At 55.0% G+C, this 21,689-nt stretch overlaps 1 protein-coding gene across 2 annotated transcripts in view; it reads right to left on the reverse strand.

Annotated features, from left to right (window-relative positions):
• The window catches only part of LOC141994242 (connector enhancer of kinase suppressor of ras 2-like), a 530,195-nt gene that overhangs the window by 66,938 nt on the left and 441,568 nt on the right, over positions 1–21,689 (reverse strand). For both annotated transcript variants that reach the window (XM_074964467.1, XM_074964466.1), the window contains one exon: positions 18,650–18,698. In XM_074964467.1, the coding sequence (XP_074820568.1) occupies positions 18,650–18,698 (49 nt within the window). The remainder of the gene's footprint in view (positions 1–18,649; positions 18,699–21,689) is intronic.

Below are 21,689 nucleotides of genomic sequence, written 5' to 3' on the forward strand. Positions count from 1 at the left end.
AGAGGCTGCAATCTGGCACACTCTAAATAGACGTGCGCCAGGGTTTCCCTCACATTACAGAAGGGGCAAGTCTCCGGAACGGAGGTGAAACGTGTCAAAAACACGCCCGTGCTCACGGCCCCGTGAAGGAGCCGCCAACTGATGTCCCCGACGGGCCTTGGGACCAAGGTGGAGTACAGGCTGGCCCACCGAGGTTGCTCCCCCTCCAAGGGTGGTAGGAGATCTCGCCACTTTGTGTCGGGGCGGGACACCAGGGTGCGGGCGTGAAGGGTATGGAGCGTGAGTGTATATAAATATTGCCATGGTGCAACTTGAAAACCGACCGGTTGCAATTCATGCAGCCGGCTTGCAGTGAAAGGATGAGGGGTGTGTTGGGATCGGCAGGGTAGGGGCCCGATGGAAAGGTCCGGCGGGCCTGGGGTAAAGGATGGGCGGGGTGCGCCCTCGCGCAAGGCTCGGCTGACATAAGCCCGAGCAGCGGGGGTCAAAGCGGCCTCCACCTCCTGAAGCACGCGCCGGGGGGTGCGAAGGCTGGAGAGCCCCATGCGTCGAGCGAGCGTCAGGGGATCCAGCCAGTCTCCCTGGTCGTAGTCCAGGAGGTCCCCTACCCTCGTAACTCCCGCCAGGACCAACCTCTGGCGCACCGTGCGGGACTCCGCCGCCTGCACACGAAGTTGGGGGTTGTGTAGCAGGGGCTCCGTGAGGAGATCTGCCCCCACGATGGCCGCCACAGACCTGGTGGTTGAAAACAGTTTCCAGGTCCGGAGGAGGTCCTGGTAGAAATCCGGCAGCCCGGAGAGGTCTCGCGGAAAACCTCTCGGACAAAGATAAAAGAGCTGCCGGTCATATCGGAGCCCATGGAAGCGGCGTAGGAAGGCGTGCGCCAATATGCTCCACGTCGAACTACCTGCACTATAAAGGAGCCTCTGCAGGGCCTGGAGGCGGAAAACACGGACCTGAGTGTACAGACACTTCAGGCCCTGCCCTCCTTCCTTCAGGGGCAAATGAAGAACTCCAACAGGGGCCCAGTGCAATCCTGACCAAAAGAACTCCAGGATCAATCTCCGGAGGTGGGACAGGAAACCCGGGGCCGGGGCTAGGGTGTTGAGCCGGTACCAGAGCGTGGACAGGACTAGTTGGTTAAGCACCAGTGCTCTCCCCCGAAGGGAGAGACATCGGAGTAGCCTCGTCCATTTTCCTGATCCGCTCAATCACGCCGCCTTCCAAATTTTGCCAGTTCTCCGGCGGAGAAGGGTGCGTGGCAGAAAGGTAAACGCCGACATAGAGCAGAGGGCCGGCACTCCACCGGATGGTCTGAAGCGCGGGTGGGAGGGAGCTTACCTGCCGCCAGCCCCCCACCGCCAAGCCAGAGCTCTTGACCCAGTTGACTCGGGCGGAGGAGGCTGCTGAATAGATGGCTTGGCATGCCTCCACTCGCGCCAAGTCGCCCGGGTCCTGGACCACGAGGAGGACGTCATCGGCGTACGCCGACAGGACCAGCCGCAGCTCCGGCTCCCGCAGCACCAACCCCGTCAACCTCCTGCGGAGGAGACAGAGGAAAGGCTCGATCGCCAGAGCGTACAGCTGGCCTGAGAGGGGGCACCCCTGCCGCACCCCTCGCCCGAAGCTGACCGGTTCGGTCAGGGTCCAGTTGAGCCTAACCAAACACTCCGCGGAGGCGTACAGCACCCGGAGAAAACTCACAAACTGAGGTCCGAATCCAAACGCCCGCAGGGTGCTCAGGAGGTACCCATGATCCACTCTATCGAACGCCTTCTCCTGATCGAGAGACAGGAGGGCGAACGACAGGCCGTCTCTCCGCCCGAGTTCCAAAAGGTCTCGGACTAGAAAGAGGTTGTCAAAAATGCTGCGACCCGGGACAGTATAGGTCTGGTCTGGGTGGATCACGTCCGCCATCACGGACCCTAGCCGCAGCGAAATTGCTTTCGCTACGATTTTGTAATCCGTGCTAAGGAGTGAGAGGGGACGCCAGTTTCGTAAGTCGCGGAGGTCCCCCTTCTTCGGCAGCAAGGCAAGCACCGCTCGCCTGCACGACAGAGGGAGGACCCCGCCCTGCAAAGACTCAGCCCAGACAGTGACTAGGTCTGGGCCGAGGATGTTCCAGAACGCGCGGTAAAACTCCACGGTCAGCCCGTCCATGCCCGGAGATTTATTGGTGGGCATGCGGCGGAGGGCTTCCGAGAACTCGGCCAGGGTGAGAGGCAGCTCTAGCCGGTCTCGGTCGCCCACGCTGACCGTGGGGAGTTCCTCCCAGAGCACCCCGCGAGCGCCAGGATCGGTCGGATCCGGGGAGAAAAGGCTTGCGTAGAAGTCACGGGCCCTCCCACACATCTCCTCCGGATCCGTGAGGGGGGTGCCGTCTTCCGCTAGAAGGCAGGTGACGTGTTTTTTGGCCCCCCTCGTTTTCTCCAGGGCATAGAAGAAGCGGGAGCCGCGATCCATCTCCTGAAGGAGGCGGATGCGGGACCGGACAAAGGCACCTCGGGCCCGGTGGTCCTCGAGGGCTCGAAGTTCCTCCCGCTTCTCCCGGCACGCTCCGCAGAGGGACGGGTCCCCGGGGCTGGCGGCCAGGCGCCTCTCCAGCTCTAAGACCTCCCGTTCCAACTGCTCTATCGCTGCATTTCTCCGTCGGCTGGCGCCCCGAGTGTAGTTGCGGCAGAAGAGCTTGGCGCGCACCTTCCCTAGATCCCACCAGCGCCGCACCGAGGGAAAGGCACGCCACTGCTCCCGCCAGGCCAGCCAAAACTCCCGGAAGGACATCACAAAGCTCTCGTCCTCCAGCAGGCTGTTATTAAAGTGCCAGTAGGCCGGCCCCGGTCCCTCCGCACGGAGGGAGACCGTGACGGTAACTAAATGATGGTCGGAAAAAGGGGCCGGCCGAACGGTGGAGGAGTGGGCCTGTGAAAGATGGAAACGGGATAGGTAAATACGGTCTAACCGAGAGCGGTGTGACCGATGGGCCTCCACCCGGACAAAGGTAAACGTGGAAGTGTCATCTGGGTGATGGTCACGCCAGACGTCCACTAGGGAGTGATAGTCGACTATGTCTCGGAGAATGGTCGCGGCGGCCGGGCTCGGCTCGGCCCCCGAGCGGTCCCGCTCCTCGAGGGTAGTGTTAAAGTCCCCTCCCAGGATCAGGCACTCGTGCGAGTCTAGGGTGCCGAGAAAATCGGACACCTGCTGGTAGAATTGTGGCCGCTGTGAACTCACTTGCGGGGCATAGATATTAACAAGATTGACCACGAGCCCCTCCAGACGAACTCGGAGGTGCAACAAGTGGCCCGGTACGACCTCAGTGACCCCTAGCACCTCGGGCCGCAGGGCGGGGGAGAACAGGGTCGCCACTCCAGCTTGCCAGGTCGTGCAATGGCTGAAGTATACCCCGTCCCCCCACTCCAGCCGCCACCTATCCTCGGCGGTTGGGTCCGTGTGGGTCTCCTGCAGGAAAACCACAGAGTACCCCCCCTCCCGAAGGTAGGAGAGCACCTGGGACCTGCGGAGAGCCATCCTACAGCCCCTGGTATTCAGGGTTACAATAATGAGAGGTGTCATGCGGAGGGCCGGGGGGGTGGGGAGTTCTCATTGGTGGGGGTGCTCATGGCCCCCGGCGGGTCGCGTAGCAACCCGTGTCCCATCCCGTAAGTAAGTAGATCTTTCCGGAAGCCGCGGGCCCGCTCGTAGGCCGCGGCACCGCGCCTCCCTTGCCCTCTGCCCTCCTTCATAAGGGCCCTTGCGGCCTGAACGAGTTGGTCGAAGTCCCCCCATCGCTGGAGAGCCAGCTGTGCCCTATTGCGGGCACCACGGGTGTGCTCTAAGAACTTCCGTAGTGCATGCCGCAGCTCATGGGGGGATGGGGTTACGGTTTCCGGGGTACTCCCCGATGGGATTCTTAATACAGCCTCGAGGTCCGCTAAGGCGGGTAGGCAGGGTGCGGACCGCCGACGGGGCGTCTGACAGGCTGGGGTTATTAAATCCATCTCGTGCCTTGGGGTGGACGGGGATGGCAGGGGGAAAAGCGCAACTCCTGATGAGTCGCAACTAGAAAACGTAAAGACTGCTCCCTGGGGGGAATCTGCAAAAGGCGGAAAAGAAATAACCCCAGGGGCGGCAGTAGCCTTGCAGGAGGAGGGAAATTGAACCGGGACAGGGGTGGGGGCAGGGGCAGAGGTAAGGCCCTGGACTTCAGGAGGCGAGCAGCAAAAAGAAGGTGCCTCCTGAGCAGGGTCGGGGGTTAAGGGGCAAGGGAGGGGGCTCCGAGTAATGCTAGATGCTGGCTCCGGGGTGGTCGTGGCAGCCATGGCATCAGGTGGTAAACCACTTTCCGTGGGGTGCTCACCCGGAAAGGCAGTCAGGGGGAGAGAACATGGGGAAAGGGGGCCTGGGGTGAGATTGCCTAAATCGAGGCTGGCCGGCAGTAAATCATCCCCTCCCTGGGTGACCGGGGTCAAATCTAGGGCCTCAATCTCTGCATACACAGAGGAGAGGCCGACTCCTACTACCCTGGGGGCCTCTCCGCTAGGGCCCGCCTCAACGGTCACGTCGGGGTTCGTAGGGAGTTCAGGTGGTATCCGGTTAGAAGGGGCTTCCTCCGGGGCTTCGGAGGGGAGGGTCCACCGCGGAGGGGGGATTCCTCCCTCCAATGCCAGTCTATCTTCACCTCCCGACACCAGCGAATGGATCTCACTCGTGGCCGAAGCGGGAGGCTCAAGGTCAGTACCTCCCTTCCTGGTCTTCCGGGGGGCTTCCGCGTCAGATGGATGCAGCGGGGCTCGAGCCCTCCGCTTGCCTCGCTTCCCCTGGACTACAGTCCAGCCCTCCATAGTGTCATCTGGGGATTGAGTAGCAGGGGGCGGAGCGGGGCGCGGAGGCAAAGGTTCAGGGGCTCGGGGGGATAGCGGTGAGGCAGCAGGAGGGGCGGGGGGTTCTCCTTGGGGCGAGCCCTCTCCTGCACCTGGTAATAGCTGTGCCACACTCTCCTCCAGAGGCTCTGCCGAGGTGGTTACAGCAAGAGCGGGACTCCCGTGGTCGCCCGGGCGTTGTTGGAAAGGTACCTCTTGGGTCCGGACGGGGGCAGCGTTGGATCGGGTGGGAGGAGGGGTGGTTTCAGGTGCCGGGTGGCCAGGGGTGTCGGCAACGACAGGGCCGATATCCTGCCGGGTCTCGGGGGTCTCAGGTGCCCCTCTCCCCCGGGCCAAAGGGCAGTCCCTGCGGACATGCCCCGCCGAGCGGCAGAGGTAGCACCGGGCCTCTCCGGTGGAATAAAAGACCCTATAGCGGGCTCCCTGGTAGGGGACTAGGAAGGACCCCTCAAGCGCCTTTCCGTCACGCACCCCCGCCGGCAGTGAAATCTGCACTTGCCGGCGGAACGAAAGGACGTGACGGAGGGCGGGGTCCTTGCAGCCTAACGGGAGAGGGCTGATAGCAGAGACGAGTTTTCCCAGGGCAGAAAGAGCGGGTAACAGGGCAACGTTAGGTAAAAAGGGAGGAACGGAGGTGAGGACGAGGCGAACGCCCAGATCTTCTAGCAGTTCTAGGGGGATAAACACCCCTCCTACCACTAGGCCCTTCTCCACCGCCTCCTGGGCGGCGGTCTCCGAAGCCAGAAAGAAAACGACCTTCCCATACATCTTGGAGGCCGCCACAATGGCCATGGGTCCTACCACCTTCGCCAACGCCTGCACGTACGCCTCCACGTGGGGCGAGGCGGGCACCAGGAGGCAACGGACACCGTGCTTCCTGGTCAGGGCGGGAAAAGGGCCCCGGGCGCTAGTGATGGTAGCGGAGGTAGTGGGTGGGCGAGATGAGGAGGCGGCAGGCGAGGGGGAGCCTGCCGCCGCCCGGGCATACGTCCTGGGGGCCGGGGGAGGGACGGTCGCAGAGCTGGTGGAGGGAACAGCTGGGAGGGGTGCCACGATCAATGATGAGGCCACAGTGGTGGGGGCGGCCTCTGCCATGGAGGGCCCAGCGGCATTAGTGGGGCCCTTTCCTTTCGGCCCGCCCCGACCTTTCCGTCGAACTGGGGGGGGGTTCCTAGAGTCTAATGGGGCAAGAACCAAAGCAGCAGTAGTAATTGCCCCGGTGCCTCCCACTGCCGAGGCCCCAGCGGGGGCGGGGGCAGGGGTACTAACAATGAAGGCGGTGGGGAAATCCTGAGGGGTGGGCAGGGGGGTAGATGGGGAAGGGACAACCAATTTCGTTGGAGGGGCCTTGCGTCCCTCCATCTCTGCCATTGTAAGCAGGGAGAGACAGGGAGACACCGGAAGGAGGGGGGGGGCAAAAATCGGGGTCCGGTAGTAGGGGTAAACTATGGGATAAACAATCCGGGGGGGGGGGTGTGGAGGGAGGACGACCCACCACAATTGTCCAAAGAGTCTCGTTTGGTTGGTTGTTATGCCCGGTCCGAAAGGCAAAGTCCAAAGCAAACAGCTGGATCCGAAGGCAGATGGCAGATTGCCAGCAGGGACGAGGCAGCGGGGGCCGTGATAGTCGTAGTAGTGGTGGGGGGGTTGGGGGCACCGGTGGATCTGGGGGTAGCTCCCTGCTACACCCCTGTGCCGCCACAGACGCAGCTGGAACGCAGTCAACTCCCCCCCCCGAGGGTATAATTCAAAGGAAATCCCTCAGTCTTACGGCCTCTCTCCACGATGATTCATAGCTGCTCGGGCGAGTTCTCCGGCCTCTGGCATCTGTTGCAGCTGTTGGCTCTGTCCCAAGGCTCTCGGCAGCTAGGAATGTTGTAATGATAAGAAAAAAGTCCAGGCAAAAAACAAAACGGCTGGGTCTGGGGGCGTCCACTCCCCTCTCTGGACAGCGGGTCGGCAGTCCTCCCCCCCTCCTCTGGGGGTTTCAATTAAGCAAAGAGCAAAGTCCAAAGGCAGGCGTCTGGGGGGGGGTGCTGGCGACCGGCCAGCACACTGACGCAGCTCAGAAAAACGGGAGAAAACGAAACCAAAAAAACAAAGCGTCCGGCCCAAACGCGGGGGGGGAAACTAAGCGAAAGGAAAAGTGTGAAAAATCTGGGCCAGGGGGCTTCAGGAAAGAAAGGAAAGCAGATAGCTCAGGAGCGAGCGAAGAAACGATTCCGTCTCCTAACAGGGAAGGTTTTTTTTTTTTTTTTTTTTTTTTTTTTTAAACAGAAAAGAAATTTATTTGTAACAGTTACAGAGATTACAAAAAGATAAAGAAAAACTTAGCAACAAAACAACGCAATCAGAAGGTATAACACAACAGCTTTCAGGAGGGAGAGGTGTTCAGGCTAGCCCAGGCCCAGAGCGGGGGGGCTTCCTCGACACTCGTGGTCTTCCACCCTCCTGAGTTACCTGGTGGCCTAGAGCGGGGGGGCTTCCTCGACACTCGTGGTCTTCCACCCCCTCGAGTTACCTAGTGCCGCGCCCAGGGTCACCGACCCTCCCTCTCCTGAGAGTGCCCGACAAGATGGGCACGGCTGCGGGGTGGGTGGCTGGGAGGGAGGGGGGCACATCCATGTATTATAAGACCCCTCCTAAATAACAATAATGATGGTATTCACAGCAGCTAACGGCTGTGGCTGGCGTCTCTCGCTCTGTCCCTCAATCAGAGGGTCAGACGGAGGGAACCGGACGGGGTCACCGAGCAGAGAACCCCGGACAGCGCCCACCGTTCCTCGAAGGTGTCAAGGGAGTCGGTGGACGCCGCCCAGAGGAACTCCGCCCGGATGCGTGAATGTACTGAGGATCGGAAAACGGCCCTACAATCGCAGGACGCCTCATGAGCCAACCTCCGCTCTCTGGTCTTATAAATGGCTGTCTTAGCCAAGGCTAGGAGGAGGCTGACCAGGAGATCCCGCGACTTGGTGGGGCCACGGATGGGGAGTGTATAGATAAAGAGGTGAGGGGAAAAATGAAGCCAAAAGCGCAAAAGAATGTTTGTGAGGAGCCGAAAAAGAGGCTGCAATCTGGCACACTCTAAATAGACGTGCGCCAGGGTTTCCCTCACATTACAGAAGGGGCAAGTCTCCGGAACGGAGGTAAAACGTGTCAAAAACACGCCCGTGCTCACGGCCCCGTGAAGGAGCCGCCAACTGATGTCCCCGACGGGCCTCGGGACCAAGGTGGAGTACAGGCTGGCCCACCGAGGTTGCTCCCCCTCCAAGGGTGGTAGGAGATCTCGCCACTTTGTGTCGGGGCGGGACACCAGGGTGCGGGCGTGAAGGGTATGGAGCGTGAGTGTATATAAATATTGCCGTGGTGCAACTTGAAAACCGACCGGTTGCAATTCATGCAGCCGGCTTGCAGTGAAAGGATGAGGGGTGTGTTGGGATCGGCAGGGTAGGGGCCCGATGGAAAGGTCCGGTGGGCCTGGGGTAAAGGATGGGCGGGGTGCGCCCTCGCGCAAGGCTCGGCTGACATAAGCCCGAGCAGCGGGGGTCAAAGCGGCCTCCACCTCCTGAAGCACGCGCCGGGGGGTGCGAAGGCTGGAGAGCCCCATGCGTCGAGCGAGCGTCAGGGGATCCAGCCAGTCTCCCCGGTCGTAGTCCAGGAGGTCCCCGACCCTCGTAACTCCCGCCAGGACCAACCTCTGGCGCACCGTGCGGGACTCCGCCGCCTGCACACGAAGTTGGGGGTTGTGTAGCAGGGGCTCCGTGAGGAGATCTGCCCCCACGATGGCCGCCACAGACCTGGTGGTTGAAAACAGTTTCCAGGTCCGGAGGAGGTCCTGGTAGAAATCCGGCAGCCCGGAGAGGTCTCGCGGAAAACCTCTCGGACAAAGATAAAAGAGCTGCCGGTCATATCGGAGCCCATGGAAGCGGCGTAGGAAGGCGTGCGCCAATATGCTCCACGTCGAACTACCTGCACCATAAAGGAGCCTCTGCAGGGCCTGGAGGCGGAAAACGCGGACCTGAGTGTACAGACACTTCAGGCCCTGCCCTCCTTCCTTCAGGGGCAAATGAAGAACTCCAACAGGGGCCCAGTGCAATCCTGACCAAAAGAAACCCAGAATCAATCTCCGGAGGTGGGACAGGAAACCCGGGGCCGGGGCTAGGGTGTTGAGCCGGTACCAGAGCGTGGACAGGACTAGTTGGTTAAGCACCAGTGCTCTCCCTCGAAGGGAGAGACAGCGGAGTAGCCTCGTCCATTTCCTGATCCGCTCAATCACGCCGCCTTCCAAATTTTGCCAGTTCTCCGGCGGAGAAGGGTGCGTGGCAGAAAGGTAAACGCCGAGATAGAGCAGAGGGCCGGCACTCCACCGGATGGTCTGAAGCGCGGGTGGGAGGGAGCTTACCTGCCGCCAGCCCCCCACCGCCAAGCCAGAGCTCTTGACCCAGTTGACTCGGGCGGAGGAGGCTGCTGAATAGATGGCTTGGCATGCCTCCACTCGCGCCAAGTCGCCCGGGTCCTGGACCACGAGGAGGACGTCATCGGCGTACGCCGACAGGACCAGCCGCAGCTCCGGCTCCCGCAGCACCAACCCCGTCAACCTCCTGCGGAGGAGACAGAGGAAAGGCTCGATCGCCAGAGCGTACAGCTGGCCTGAGAGGGGGCACCCCTGCCGCACCCCTCGCCCGAAGCTGACCGGTTCGGTCAGGGTCCAGTTGAGCCTAACCAAACACTCCGCGGAGGCGTACAGCACCCGGAGAAAACTCACAAACTGAGGTCCGAATCCAAACGCCCGCAGGGTGCTCAGGAGGTACCCATGGTCCACTCTATCGAACGCCTTCTCCTGATCGAGAGACAGGAGGGCGAACGACAGACCGTCTCTCCGCCCGAGTTCCAAAAGGTCTCGGACTAGAAAGAGGTTGTCAAAAATGCTGCGACCCGGGACAGTATAGGTCTGGTCTGGGTGGATCACGTCCGCCATCACGGACCCTAGCCGCAGCGAAATTGCTTTCGCTACGATTTTGTAATCCGTGCTAAGGAGTGAGAGGGGACGCCAGTTTCGTAAGTCGCGGAGGTCCCCCTTCTTCGGCAGCAAGGCAAGCACCGCTCGCCTGCACGACAGAGGGAGGACCCCGCCCTGCAAAGACTCAGCCCAGACAGTGACTAGGTCTGGGCCGAGGATGTTCCAGAACGCGCGGTAAAACTCCACGGTCAGCCCGTCCATGCCCGGAGATTTATTGGTGGGCATGCGGCGGAGGGCTTCCGAGAACTCGGCCAGGGTGAGAGGCAGCTCTAGCCGGTCTCGGTCGCCCACGCTGACCGTGGGGAGTTCCTCCCAGAGCACCCCGCGAGCGCCAGGATCGGTCGGATCCGGGGAGAAAAGGCTTGCGTAGAAGTCACGGGCCCTCCCACACATCTCCTCCGGATCCGTGAGGGGGGTGCCGTCTTCCGCTAGAAGGCAGGTGACGTGTTTTTTGGCCCCCCTCGTTTTCTCCAAGGCATAGAAGAAGCGGGAGCCGCGATCCATCTCCCGAAGGAGGCGGATGCGGGACCGGACAAAGGCACCTCGGGCCCGGTGGTCCTCGAGGGCTCGAAGTTCCTCCCGCTTCTCCCGGCACGCTCCGCAGAGGGACGGGTCCCCGGGGCTGGCGGCCAGGCGCCTCTCCAGCTCTAAGACCTCCCGTTCCAACTGCTCTATCGTTGCATTTCTCCGTCGGCTGGCGCCCCGAGTGTAGTTGCGGCAGAAGAGCTTGGCGCGCACCTTCCCTAGATCCCACCAGCGCCGCACCGAGGGAAAGGCACGCCACTGCTCCCGCCAGGCCAGCCAAAACTCCCGGAAGGACATCACAAAGCTCTCGTCCTCCAGCAGGCTGTTATTAAAGTGCCAGTAGGCCGGCCCCGGTCCCTCCGCACGGAGGGAGACCGTGACGGTAACTAAATGATGGTCGGAAAAAGGGGCCGGCCGCACGGTGGAGGAGTGGGCCTGTGAAAGATGGAAACGGGATAGGTAAATACGGTCTAACCGAGAGCGGTGTGACCGATGGGCCTCCACCCGGACAAAGGTAAACGTTGAAGTGTCATCTGGGTGATGGTCACGCCAGACGTCCACTAGGGAGTGATAGTCGACTATGTCTCGGAGAATGGTCGCGGCGGCCGGGCTCGGCTCGGCCCCCGAGCGGTCCCGCTCCTCGAGGGTAGTGTTAAAGTCCCCTCCCAGGATCAGGCACTCGTGCGAGTCTAGGGTGCCGAGAAAATCGGACACCTGCTGGTAGAATTGTGGCCGCTGTGAACTCACTTGCGGGGCATAGATATTAACAAAATTGACCACGAGCCCCTCCAGACGAACTCGGAGGTGCAACAAGTGGCCCGGTACGACCTCAGTGACCCCTAGCACCTCGGGCCGCAGGGCGGGGGAGAACAGGGTCGCCACTCCAGCTTGCCAGGTCGTGCAATGGCTGAAGTATACCCCGTCCCCCCACTCCAGCCGCCACCTATCCTCGGCGGTTGGGTCCGTGTGGGTCTCCTGCAGGAAAACCACAGAGTACCCCCCCTCCCGAAGGTAGGAGAGCACCTGGGACCTGCGGAGAGCCATCCTACAGCCCCTGGTATTCAGGGTTACAATAATGAGAGGTGTCATGCGGAGGGCCGGGGGGGTGGGGAGTTCTCATTGGTGGGGGTGCTCATGGCCCCCGGCGGGTCGCGTAGCAACCCGTGTCCCATCCCATAAGTAAGTAGCTCTTTCCGGAAGCCGCGGGCCCGCTCGTAGGCCGCAGCACCGCGCCTCCCTTGCCCTCTGCCCTCCTTCATAAGGGCCCTTGCGGCCTGAACAAGTTGATCGAAGTCCCCCCATCGCTGGAGAGCCAGCTGTGCCCTATTGCGGGCACCACGGGTGTGCTCTAAGAACTGCCGTAGTGCATGCCGCAGCTCATGGGGGGATGGGGTTACGGTTTCCGGGGTACTCCCCGATGGGGTTCTTAATACAGCCTCAAGGTCCGCTAAGGCGGGTAGGCAGGGTGCGGACCGCCGACGGGGCGTCTGACAGGCTGGGGTTATTAAATCCATCTCGTGCCTTGGAGTGGAAGGGGATGGCAGGGGGAAAAGCGCAACTCCTAATGAGTCGCAACTAGAAAACGTAAAGACTGCTCCCTGGGGGGGGTCTGCAAAAGGCGGAAAAGAAATAACCCCAGGGGCGGCAGTAGCCTTGCAGGAGGAGGGAAATTGAACCGGGACAGGGGTGGGGACAGGGGCAGAGGTAAGGCCCTGGGCTTCAGGAGGCGAGCAGCAAAAAGAAGATGCCTCCTGAGCAGGGTCGGGGGTTAAGGGGCAAGGGAGGGGGCTCCGAGCAATGCTAGATGCTGGCTTCGGGGTGGTCGTGGCAGCCATGGCATCAGGTGGTAAACCACTTTCCGTGGGGTGCTCACCCGGAAAGGCAGTCAGGGGGAGAGAACATGGGGAAAGGGGGCCTGGGGTGAGATTGCCTAAAACGAGGCTGGCCGGCAGTAAATCATCCCCTCCCTGGGTGACCGGGGTCAAATCTAGGGCCTCAATCTCTGCATACACAGAGGAGAGGCCGACTCCTACCACCCTGGGGGCCTCTCCGCTAGGGCCCGCCTCAACGGTCACGTCGGGGTTCGTAGGGAGTTCAGGTGGTATCCGGTTAGAAGGGGCTTCCTCCGGGGCTTCGGAGGGGAGGGTCCACCGCGGAGGGGGGAGTCCTCCCTCCAATGCCAGTCTATCTTCACCTCCCGACACCAGCGAATGGATCTCACTCGTGGCCGAAGCGGGAGGCTCAAGGTCAGTACCTCCCTTCCTGGTCTTCCGGGGGGCTTCCGCGTCAGATGGATGCAGCGGGGCTCGAGCCCTCCGCTTGCCTCGCTTCCCCTGGACTACAGTCCAGCCCTCCATAGCGTCATCTGGGGATTGAATAGCAGGGGGCAGAGCGGGGCGCGGAGGCAAAGGTTCAGGGGTTCGGGGGGATAGCGGTGAGGGAGCAGGAGGGGCGGGGGGTTCTCCCTGGGGCGAGCCCTCTCCTGCACCTGGTAATAACTGTGCCACACTCTCCTCCAGAGGCTCTGCCGAGGTGGTTACAGCAAGAGCGGGACTCCCGTGGTCGCCCGGGCGTTGTTGGAAAGGTACCTCTTGGGCCCGGACGGGGGCAGCGTTGGATCGGGTGGGAGGAGGGGTGGTTTCAGGTGCCGGGTGGCCAGGGGTGTCGGCAACGACAGGGCCGATATCCTGCCGGGTCTCGGGGGTCTCAGGTGCCCCTCTCCCCCGGGCCAAAGGGCAGTCCCTGCGGACATGCCCCGCCGAGCGGCAGAGGTAGCACCGGGCCTCTCCGGTGGAATAAAAGACCCTATAGCGGGCTCCCTGGTAGGGAACTAGGAAGGACCCCTCAAGCGCCTCTCCGTCACGCACCCCCGCCGGCAGTGAAATCTGCACTTGCCGGCGGAACGAAAGGACGTGACGGAGGGCGGGGTCCTTGCAGCCTAGCGGGAGAGGGCTGATAGCAGAAACGAGCTTTCCCAGGGCAGAAAGAGCGGGTAACAGGGCAACATTAGGTAAAAAGGGAGGAACGGAGGTGAGGACGAGGCGAACGCCCAGATCTTCTAGCGGTTCTAGGGGGATAAACACCCCTCCTACCACTAGGCCCTTCTCCACCGCCTCCTGGGCGGCAGTCTCCGAAGCCAGAAAGAAAACGACCTTCCCATACATCTTGGAGGCCGCCACAATGGCCATGGGTCCTACCACCTTCGCCAACGCTTGCACGTATGCTTCCACGTGGGGCGAGGCGGGCACCAGGAGGCAACGGACACCGTGCTTCCTGGTCAGGGCGGGAAGAGGGCCCCGGGCGCTAGTGATGGTAGCGGAGGTAGTGGGTGGGCGAGATGAGGAGGCGGCAGGCGAGGGGGAGCCTGCCGCCGCCCGGGCATACGTCCTGGGGGCCGGGGGAGGGACGGTCGCAGAGCTGGTGGAGGGAACAGCTGGGAGGGGTGCCACGATCGATGATGAGGCCACAGTGGTGGGGGCGGCCTCTGCCATGGAGGGCCCAGCGGCTTTAGCGGGGCCCTTTCCTTTCGGCCCGCCCCGACCCTTCCGTCGAACTGGGGGGGGGTTCCTAGAATCTAATGGGGCAAGAACCAAAGCAGCAGTAGTAATTGCCCCGGTGCCTCCCACTGCCGAGGCCCCAGCGGGGGCGGGGGCAGGGGTTCTAACAATGGAGGCGGTGGGAAAATCTTGAGGGGTGGGCAGGGGGGTAGATGGGGAAGGGACAACCAATTTCGTTGGAGGGGCCTTGCGTCTCTCCATCTCTGCCATTGTAAGCAGGGAGAGACAGGGAGACACCGGAAGAAGGGGGGGGGGGCAAAAATCGGGGTCCGGTAGTAGGGGTAAACTATGGGATAAACAATCCGGTGGGTGGGGGTGGAGGGAGGACGACCCACCACAATTGTCCAAAGAGTCTCGTTTGGTTGGTTGTTATGCCCGGTCCGAAAGGCAAAGTCCAAAGCAAACAGCTGGATCCGAAGGCAGATGGCAGATCGCCAGCAGGGACGAGGCAGCGGGGGCCGTGATAGTCGTAGTAGTGGTGGGGGGGTTGGGGGCACCGGTGGATCTGGGGGTAGCTCCCTGCTACACCCCTGTGCCGCCACAGACGCAGCTGGAACGCAGTCAACTCCCCCCCCCGAGGGTATAATTCAAAGGAAATCCCTCAGTCTTACGGCTTCTCTCCACGATGATTTATAACTGCTCGGGCGAGTTCTCCGGCCTCTGGCATCTGTTGCAGCTGTTGGCTCTGTCCCAAGGCTCTCGGCAGCTAGGAATGTTGTAATGATAAGAAAAAAGTCCAGGCAAAAAACAAAACGGCTGGGTCTGGGGGCGTCCACTCCCCTCTCTGGACAGCGGGTCGGCAGTCCTCCCCCCCTCCTCTGGGGGTTTCAATTAAGCAAAAAGCAAAGTCCAAAAGCAGGCGTCTGGGGGGGGGGTGCTGGCGACCGGCCAGCACACTGACGCAGCTCAGAAAAGCGGGAGAAAACGAAACCAAAAAAACAAAGCGTCCGGCCCAAACGCGGGGGGGAAACTAAGCAAAAGGAAAAGTGTGAAAAATCTGGGCCAGGGGGCTTCAGGAAAGAAAGGAAAGCAGATAGCTCAGGAGCGAGCGAAGAAACGATTCCGTCTCCTAACAGGGAAGGTTCCAGAACAATCAGGAACCTTCTGGAGACAATTAAGACAGGCTGATTAGAACACCTGCAGCCAATCAAGAAGCTGCTAGAATCAATAAAAGCAGGCTAATCAGGGCACCTGGGTTTTAAAAAGGAGCTCATGTCAGTTTGTGGTGTGCGTGTGAGGAGTTGGGAGCAAGAGGCACTAGGAGCTGAGAGTGAGAATGCGGACTGTTGGAGGACTGAGGTGTACAAGCATTATCAGACACCAGGAGGAAGGTCCCATGGTGAGGATAAAGAAGGTGTTGGGAAGAGGCCATGGGGTAGTAGCCCAGGGAGTTATAGCTGTTGCACAGCTGTTCCAGGAGGCACTCTAGACAGCTGCATTTCACAGGGCCCTGAGCTGGAACCTGGAGTAGAGGGCGGGCCCGGGTTCCCCCGAAATCCTCCCAACTCCTGGTCAGACACAGGAGGAGTCGACCTGGACTGTGAATTCAGAAAAACGGCCAAGCTGAGGGCTGCCGTGAAGCTCCAAGGCGAGCAAATCCACCAATAAGCGCAAGACCCACCAAGGTATAGCAGGAACTTTGTCACAGTACCAATAGCTTGTGCACAGCTGTCACTGTAGAAGGGAGCCTCTACTGCTACTGTATCAGCAACAGCACAGCTACCCGGGGGACAGATCAGTACCGGTGAGAAGTGCTCCAGCATTTATCAAGGGCCAGGCATATGATGCTGAGAGAGTTCTGTTTGGAGGAAGTTCAAGTGGCCTACCAGGTCCAGGAATCACAGCAAGTACCTCTCATCACATATTTATCTGCCATCTGACAACAGAATAGGTGTTTCATGAAAGATCAGTGTTTGCTCCACATGTATCTCATTTCAAACACCTATTTGTTTACTTCTTCCTTCAGTTGGACAATTAGATGTAATGAAAACTTTTCAATCAGTACAGTTGTTTGATCAATTTTCCTAGCTTTCCCCCTATTTTACCACAAGTGGCATCTCACCTCTAACAGACGAGAGAAAGACTCACTGGACATCTTCATGTGAGAGGAGGCCAGTATGATGCTGTCCAAAGTCAAATGTAAGCAATTTCATTCATAACTGTGAAAGCCAATCAGCACTGAGTTTTTGAAAAATGTGGAGTGGGTTCAAATTGATATAATTTCCTGTTCTGATTGTCTATTCAATACTCTTTTGAGGAACTAAAATTTTGTCTTGCAGAAGAGGTAGTACTCTTCTCTCCCAGTGTCTTCTCTGGTGCATAAAGTGTCAAGAACATGCTGGAGGCTAAGGCTTTACACAATTTTTAAAATGGCTAGTTTAATGTAGGGTTATTATTCCTAAATTCATGAGTTAATATCTCATTTGTACTAGAGACAAGAGAGCCTGAGTAAGTCCCACAAAGACTTACACATGTGATTAACTTTACGCACTATGAGCAGATATATATATCAGTCAAATACACATTCACCATATGCACAGGATTGCTGCCTAAGTTAGGAATTTCAGACAGTAAACTATCAATTAAGTTTACATCTTACCAACATGGAACAGCTTGAGCAGCTTCTGTCATGAACTAGACAGATACTCAGATATAGCTCCTCAGCTTCACTGGAGCTACACCAGTTTACACTAGCAGAGGACCTGTCTGCAAAACCCTGATTCTATACTGTTAAAAACTGGAAATCTGGCCACAAAAAAAGTCATCTATTTATCATCTTCTAGCTACTTGCATACATGCCTATCCTTGCAGATGGCATGTCCTCTCTCAGGTTTTTCTAATTCTCATTCTGAGATACAGATATTAAGCAACAATGAGTTTAATTGGGAAGTCTTTCATTGTTATAAATGGTCAACATTCTTACAGAAAATCCCACTTTACAGGGACTAGCCCTTTATACCTTTTCACAGGCCTTATCTAGACCCAGATTTAAAGGTGTGATATTATCAATCAATTCTTAGGAGCCTTTAAAAGTCTGTTTCTTGTTTCAAAGCTTTAAGAGAACTTTAATCACCAAATCCACTTGCTTATACAATTTGATACAAATGTTCATCTTAATTTGAACAGAATGCAAATTCAGGTAATAAGCAAAAAGTGATTGGACACCAAGGCATTTTGTCCAGCGCATTTCAGTTCTGTTTATTAAGTATGTGTGCTACGCAGCGCATAACCAGAAGGAAATGGAAATTCATAGCAATCTGTCAGAGGACTATATTCTGCCCTCAGTTATGTGGATGCAACTTCCATTGAGTTCAACAGCATTTTTGCATGTTGTATATGAAGGTTGAATTCTGTCCAAAGAAACCATGGACAAAAATCAACAAAGAAAATCAAATATAATTTTCTCTTATGTAGACATAATTTTAAAGCTACATAGGTGGATTAAAACTAAAGTGTTTTAAAAGAATATATGTAGCCTAGTGGACAGATTACTGGACTAGAAATCAAGAGAACTGGGTTCTATTCCTGGCTTTGCCACTAATCTGCTGGGTGACCTGGGTCAAGTTGCCTCATTGATCTATGCCATTGTATAGTTTCCCTGTCTGTAAAATGGGATAATGATACTGACCTCCTTTATAAAGCACTTTGAGATTTACAGATGAAGTAAGTACCATTATTTAAATTCAACCCTATTATCTGTTTATTACATTTAAGTAATTAATAAACAAAATAAACAATGTAGGGCTTGATTGTATAGTTACCACAAGGTCTGGGGCAGCATAATTACGTTAACCCAGAAAGAGACTTGGAACTGAATTGTGATGCAAAGTCAAAATTTCCTCTTCTTCATTGCTCCTGGATGAAGTAACTGGGCACAGATGTGCCAGCTGGTGTGTTAGGAGGAAGAGTTAGGGTTCCTCTTACTCGCAACCCTCTTTTGCATGGGGTGGGAGTGGTGAATAGTGGTCTTGCAGGAGCTGCTCCCCAGCCCTGCACAGTAATCTGCAAGGCAGATAGATAGTGTAGGGGATGGAGGGGTCGTTTTTTGTTTCCTGAGTCCCTGGCAGGGCATACAGGGCAAGCCAAAACTTTGGCCTAAAGAAGGGAAGAGACACATTTTGATATAAAAATCCTGGCATTGTTTAAAAATCATACACAGTGGAGATTTTTAGAAATATAAGGACGAAATAAAGTAAACCCTTCTCCCAATACTCATGTATGCCTTGGAAAATTTACAAGATTCCTTCCAATGCCTAATCCACCATCTTTGCAGGTAATTTGAATGCACTTTCAAGGCTTTGAGCTTTAAAGCATGCCTTGGACTACTCTTTTTTGTAAATATAATGTTGCCCATTGTTTCTGTATTACTTGAGAAATCTTGACTTTTCAGGTCTTTCATCAGGATAGACAAAACTCAAAGACTATAATATCCTGAGTATCCTTTACATCAAGATATGACTGTGAAACTTAGATTGTAAGATCTTTGGGGCAGGGACTGTCTTTTTTGTTCTGGGTTTGTACAGCGCCTAGAACAATGGGGTCCTAGACCATGACTGGGGCTCTTAAGCATTATTATAAGACAAACAAACAAATAAATCCTACATAATAATGAAACTAGATTGGTTGGCATTTTTTTTTGTTTTTAAAGTAGTGCAATAATTATTTACCTTCCTCATGGATGTGCTCCCTTGACGGTCACTGGCAGAACTAGCGTACCTATGACAGAGATGAAGAAGATTTTAGAATATAAAAGAAAACAAATAGAATCCGAATAAAAATGACATATATTCAGGCATGCTTAGTGATTTAACTGAATGACTCCCAGTGATGGTAAATGCAAATCATGTAGCTAAATTCCTGTGCAGCACTTTGAAAATATACCTAATATGTGCACTTTATACAACTGAAGTATTAAAAATGGATCCAGGTCCATCTTCAACATTCTGATTTACAAATAGACAAATTCAGTGTAAGAAAGTCTGATCCCTTTGCAAGTCTTTGTCCTAACAATCTTCAAAGTTAATTAGCTGAAGTCTAGCTAATGCAAATATTGACAAAAATAGATTTTAAAAAATGATTTGAAATGATTCTTTCCTCTGTGTCTTTAGTGAGTCTTGTATGTCCTAGGTTGCATGTTCTTTGTAGTATGCATCACCTTGATATCTGAATTGTATCAATGGGAATTTATATGGCTGGAAGAGGGCCATACCAACCATTGCAACCTTCAGGCCGAAAGAGGGCACCAGAAGATATAGTTGGTAGGTTAGTGTGTTGCTGGCAGACCAGGTTCCAGCTCATGACAAGTCTCCAGGCCTCACTGAACACTTGCAAATGCATTGTTTACCTGTGTGTTAGCATTATCAAACTAGATATTAGATAAACACATTCTGATCCATGTAACAGCGTTTAGACTTGATAAAATACTTGTAGGATGCCGCATGTATTAATCTCATTTATAACCTCTATAGCCCATGGTATAAAATTATATTGAGAGTTTGCATTGTAAACCTCTGATATTGTGTAACTCACCGAACAGGAAAAGAAGCATTAATGTAAAGGGCTCATCCTTCGTACAAGATGGCCTATTGAAGGCAAATGAGGGATGGTGTAGCATCAAAGAAGAGAGTCCCTGTTGACTGTGTTCCTAATTACCTCCAAGGAGGACAGACCTATGCATGAACTCATCCCATCAGTTTTGCCCCTGGCGTGGAGGGGATAAAAATCCCTGACAAGGATAAACTGAATCTCTTTTATGCTGTCTGTACTGTGAGGGGCAAAGATTTCTAGACATAAGCAAAGAGATCCCCATGCTGCTTGGCATGGGTTAGTCCTGAAATAAATTTTGAACTGACAGATTACTACAACTGTTACCTTTAGAATCACAGACTGAAACTCATTGTATATATATGCTTGCTTGCTTGAACCTATAAATAACTTTTTCTTTTTCTTAGTTAATAACTTTTTACTTAGTTTACCACAGGATTGGCTACAAGCGTTGTCTTTGCTGTGAGATCTAAAGAGATCAAATTGAGCTGGAGTAAGTGACTGATCTTTGGGACTGGGAGCAATCTGAACATTTTGTGGTCTTTGGTGTAAGTGACAATTTATCACATTGTCCATTTTACCTGGGTGGCAAGATAGCCTGGAGTATCAAAGGGGACTGTCTGTGACTCCATTATAAGGCTATTGTAGTACTTCAGGAGTTCACATTTGTTACTGGGTTGGTGAAATCTAATTATAGAACATGCAATCAGTTTGGGGTGTCTGTCCTGCTTTTTGACAGTCTTCCCTGAGGTTGGCACTCTCAGTTATGAACTATTCCAGACATCATGACAGGTAGATAGAACATTTTTATTCACATAAAGCAGCATTTTCTTGGCTTCTTCAGAAAAAGTACAGTAATATCAGTTGAAATTGTGAGTTTTGCTTTAAATGTCACCTATGTTTTATGACGTGTTAGTTTGTAGACGTGTGTTTGAATTGTGCCCTGTACAAGCAATTTATTCAACACACTAATCTGTGTAAATTTGTCATTTTCTCCCGTATAATTATACAGTCATAACAAGGATAATTTGTGTTATTTCCTGTGTCTTTATTTTAGCAACATGTAAGGACACTTACATATACACTGATACTAGCGATTGTGGTGCCAAAACACTAATCTGACAGGATTGGTAGGTACCACTTTTGTCACTGAGAGGAGATCCTTAACCTTTTCTCTCATTCTTATCATCCTGTGTCATGAGCCCTCATAATCTGTTAGAGAGTCGATACTTCTCTAATGTGCCATTCAGCAACTCTTCCCTCACGTTATAGCTGCTAAACCACTGCTTAGTAGGACATGTAATGACACAGATGGTGACCTCTCTGACTTTTTCTCTCTAAATCTTTCAGTTTGAGTTTTCTAGAGAATCATATTATCACACCAACAAGACACGTAAAAAGCATTGACATATACCTAAAATAGGTTCTCTGTTCTTTCCCTTTTCATAGTAAATAAACAAGAATCTGTGTATGCCTCTCAACTCCTTGATAGAGAAATTGGCAATAATGTAAAACAGAGAAATCAGAATAAGGAAGTCCAGAGAGGGAAGAAAAATCTAGAGATTCAGAAAGCCCTAAACGTACTCTACCACTGATGACCTAGCATTACATCCTTGGCTGGCAAACATGGTATGCAACTGTCACACCTATCCTCAGAAAACAGTGGTCATCATGTCCAGTTCTTCTAGACCCAGAAGCTGCCTATGATAGGGAAACTGGGGACTCACTTATAGATAGAAAATGAAAACTGAACTAACTACTACAACATAATCTCTATTTAGGGCCTTATTCCTGCTGGTATTGAACTCACTGAGATTTTTGCTATTGCCGTTATTTTCCACAGGTTCTGTGGTACAATTTGCAGACAGCCTTTTGTAGGGTGCAGCTTGGAGCCACACCACACTGGGGAAGCATTAGGAGGATCTGCCTTTCAAGAGGCAGAATCTTTCTGGGGCTAGTGCATGCTTTGCATCATCCATTAGGATGGCATCAGTTAGTGCCCTGATGCACTGATCCTGCTTGGCAAGTCAGTGAAGAGATGGAGGAAGACTACCAATCCATGCTCAGAGAGATCACTATTGTTCTTGGTCCTGGTACAAAAAGGAGGAGATGACCTCCCCCCACAACCTCCCTATGCACTCACACATTGCTAAATTATAGGTA

Source organism: Natator depressus, chromosome 9, assembly GCF_965152275.1.
Source record: "Natator depressus isolate rNatDep1 chromosome 9, rNatDep2.hap1, whole genome shotgun sequence".
In the NCBI taxonomy this organism is placed as follows: Eukaryota; Metazoa; Chordata; order Testudines; family Cheloniidae; genus Natator; species Natator depressus.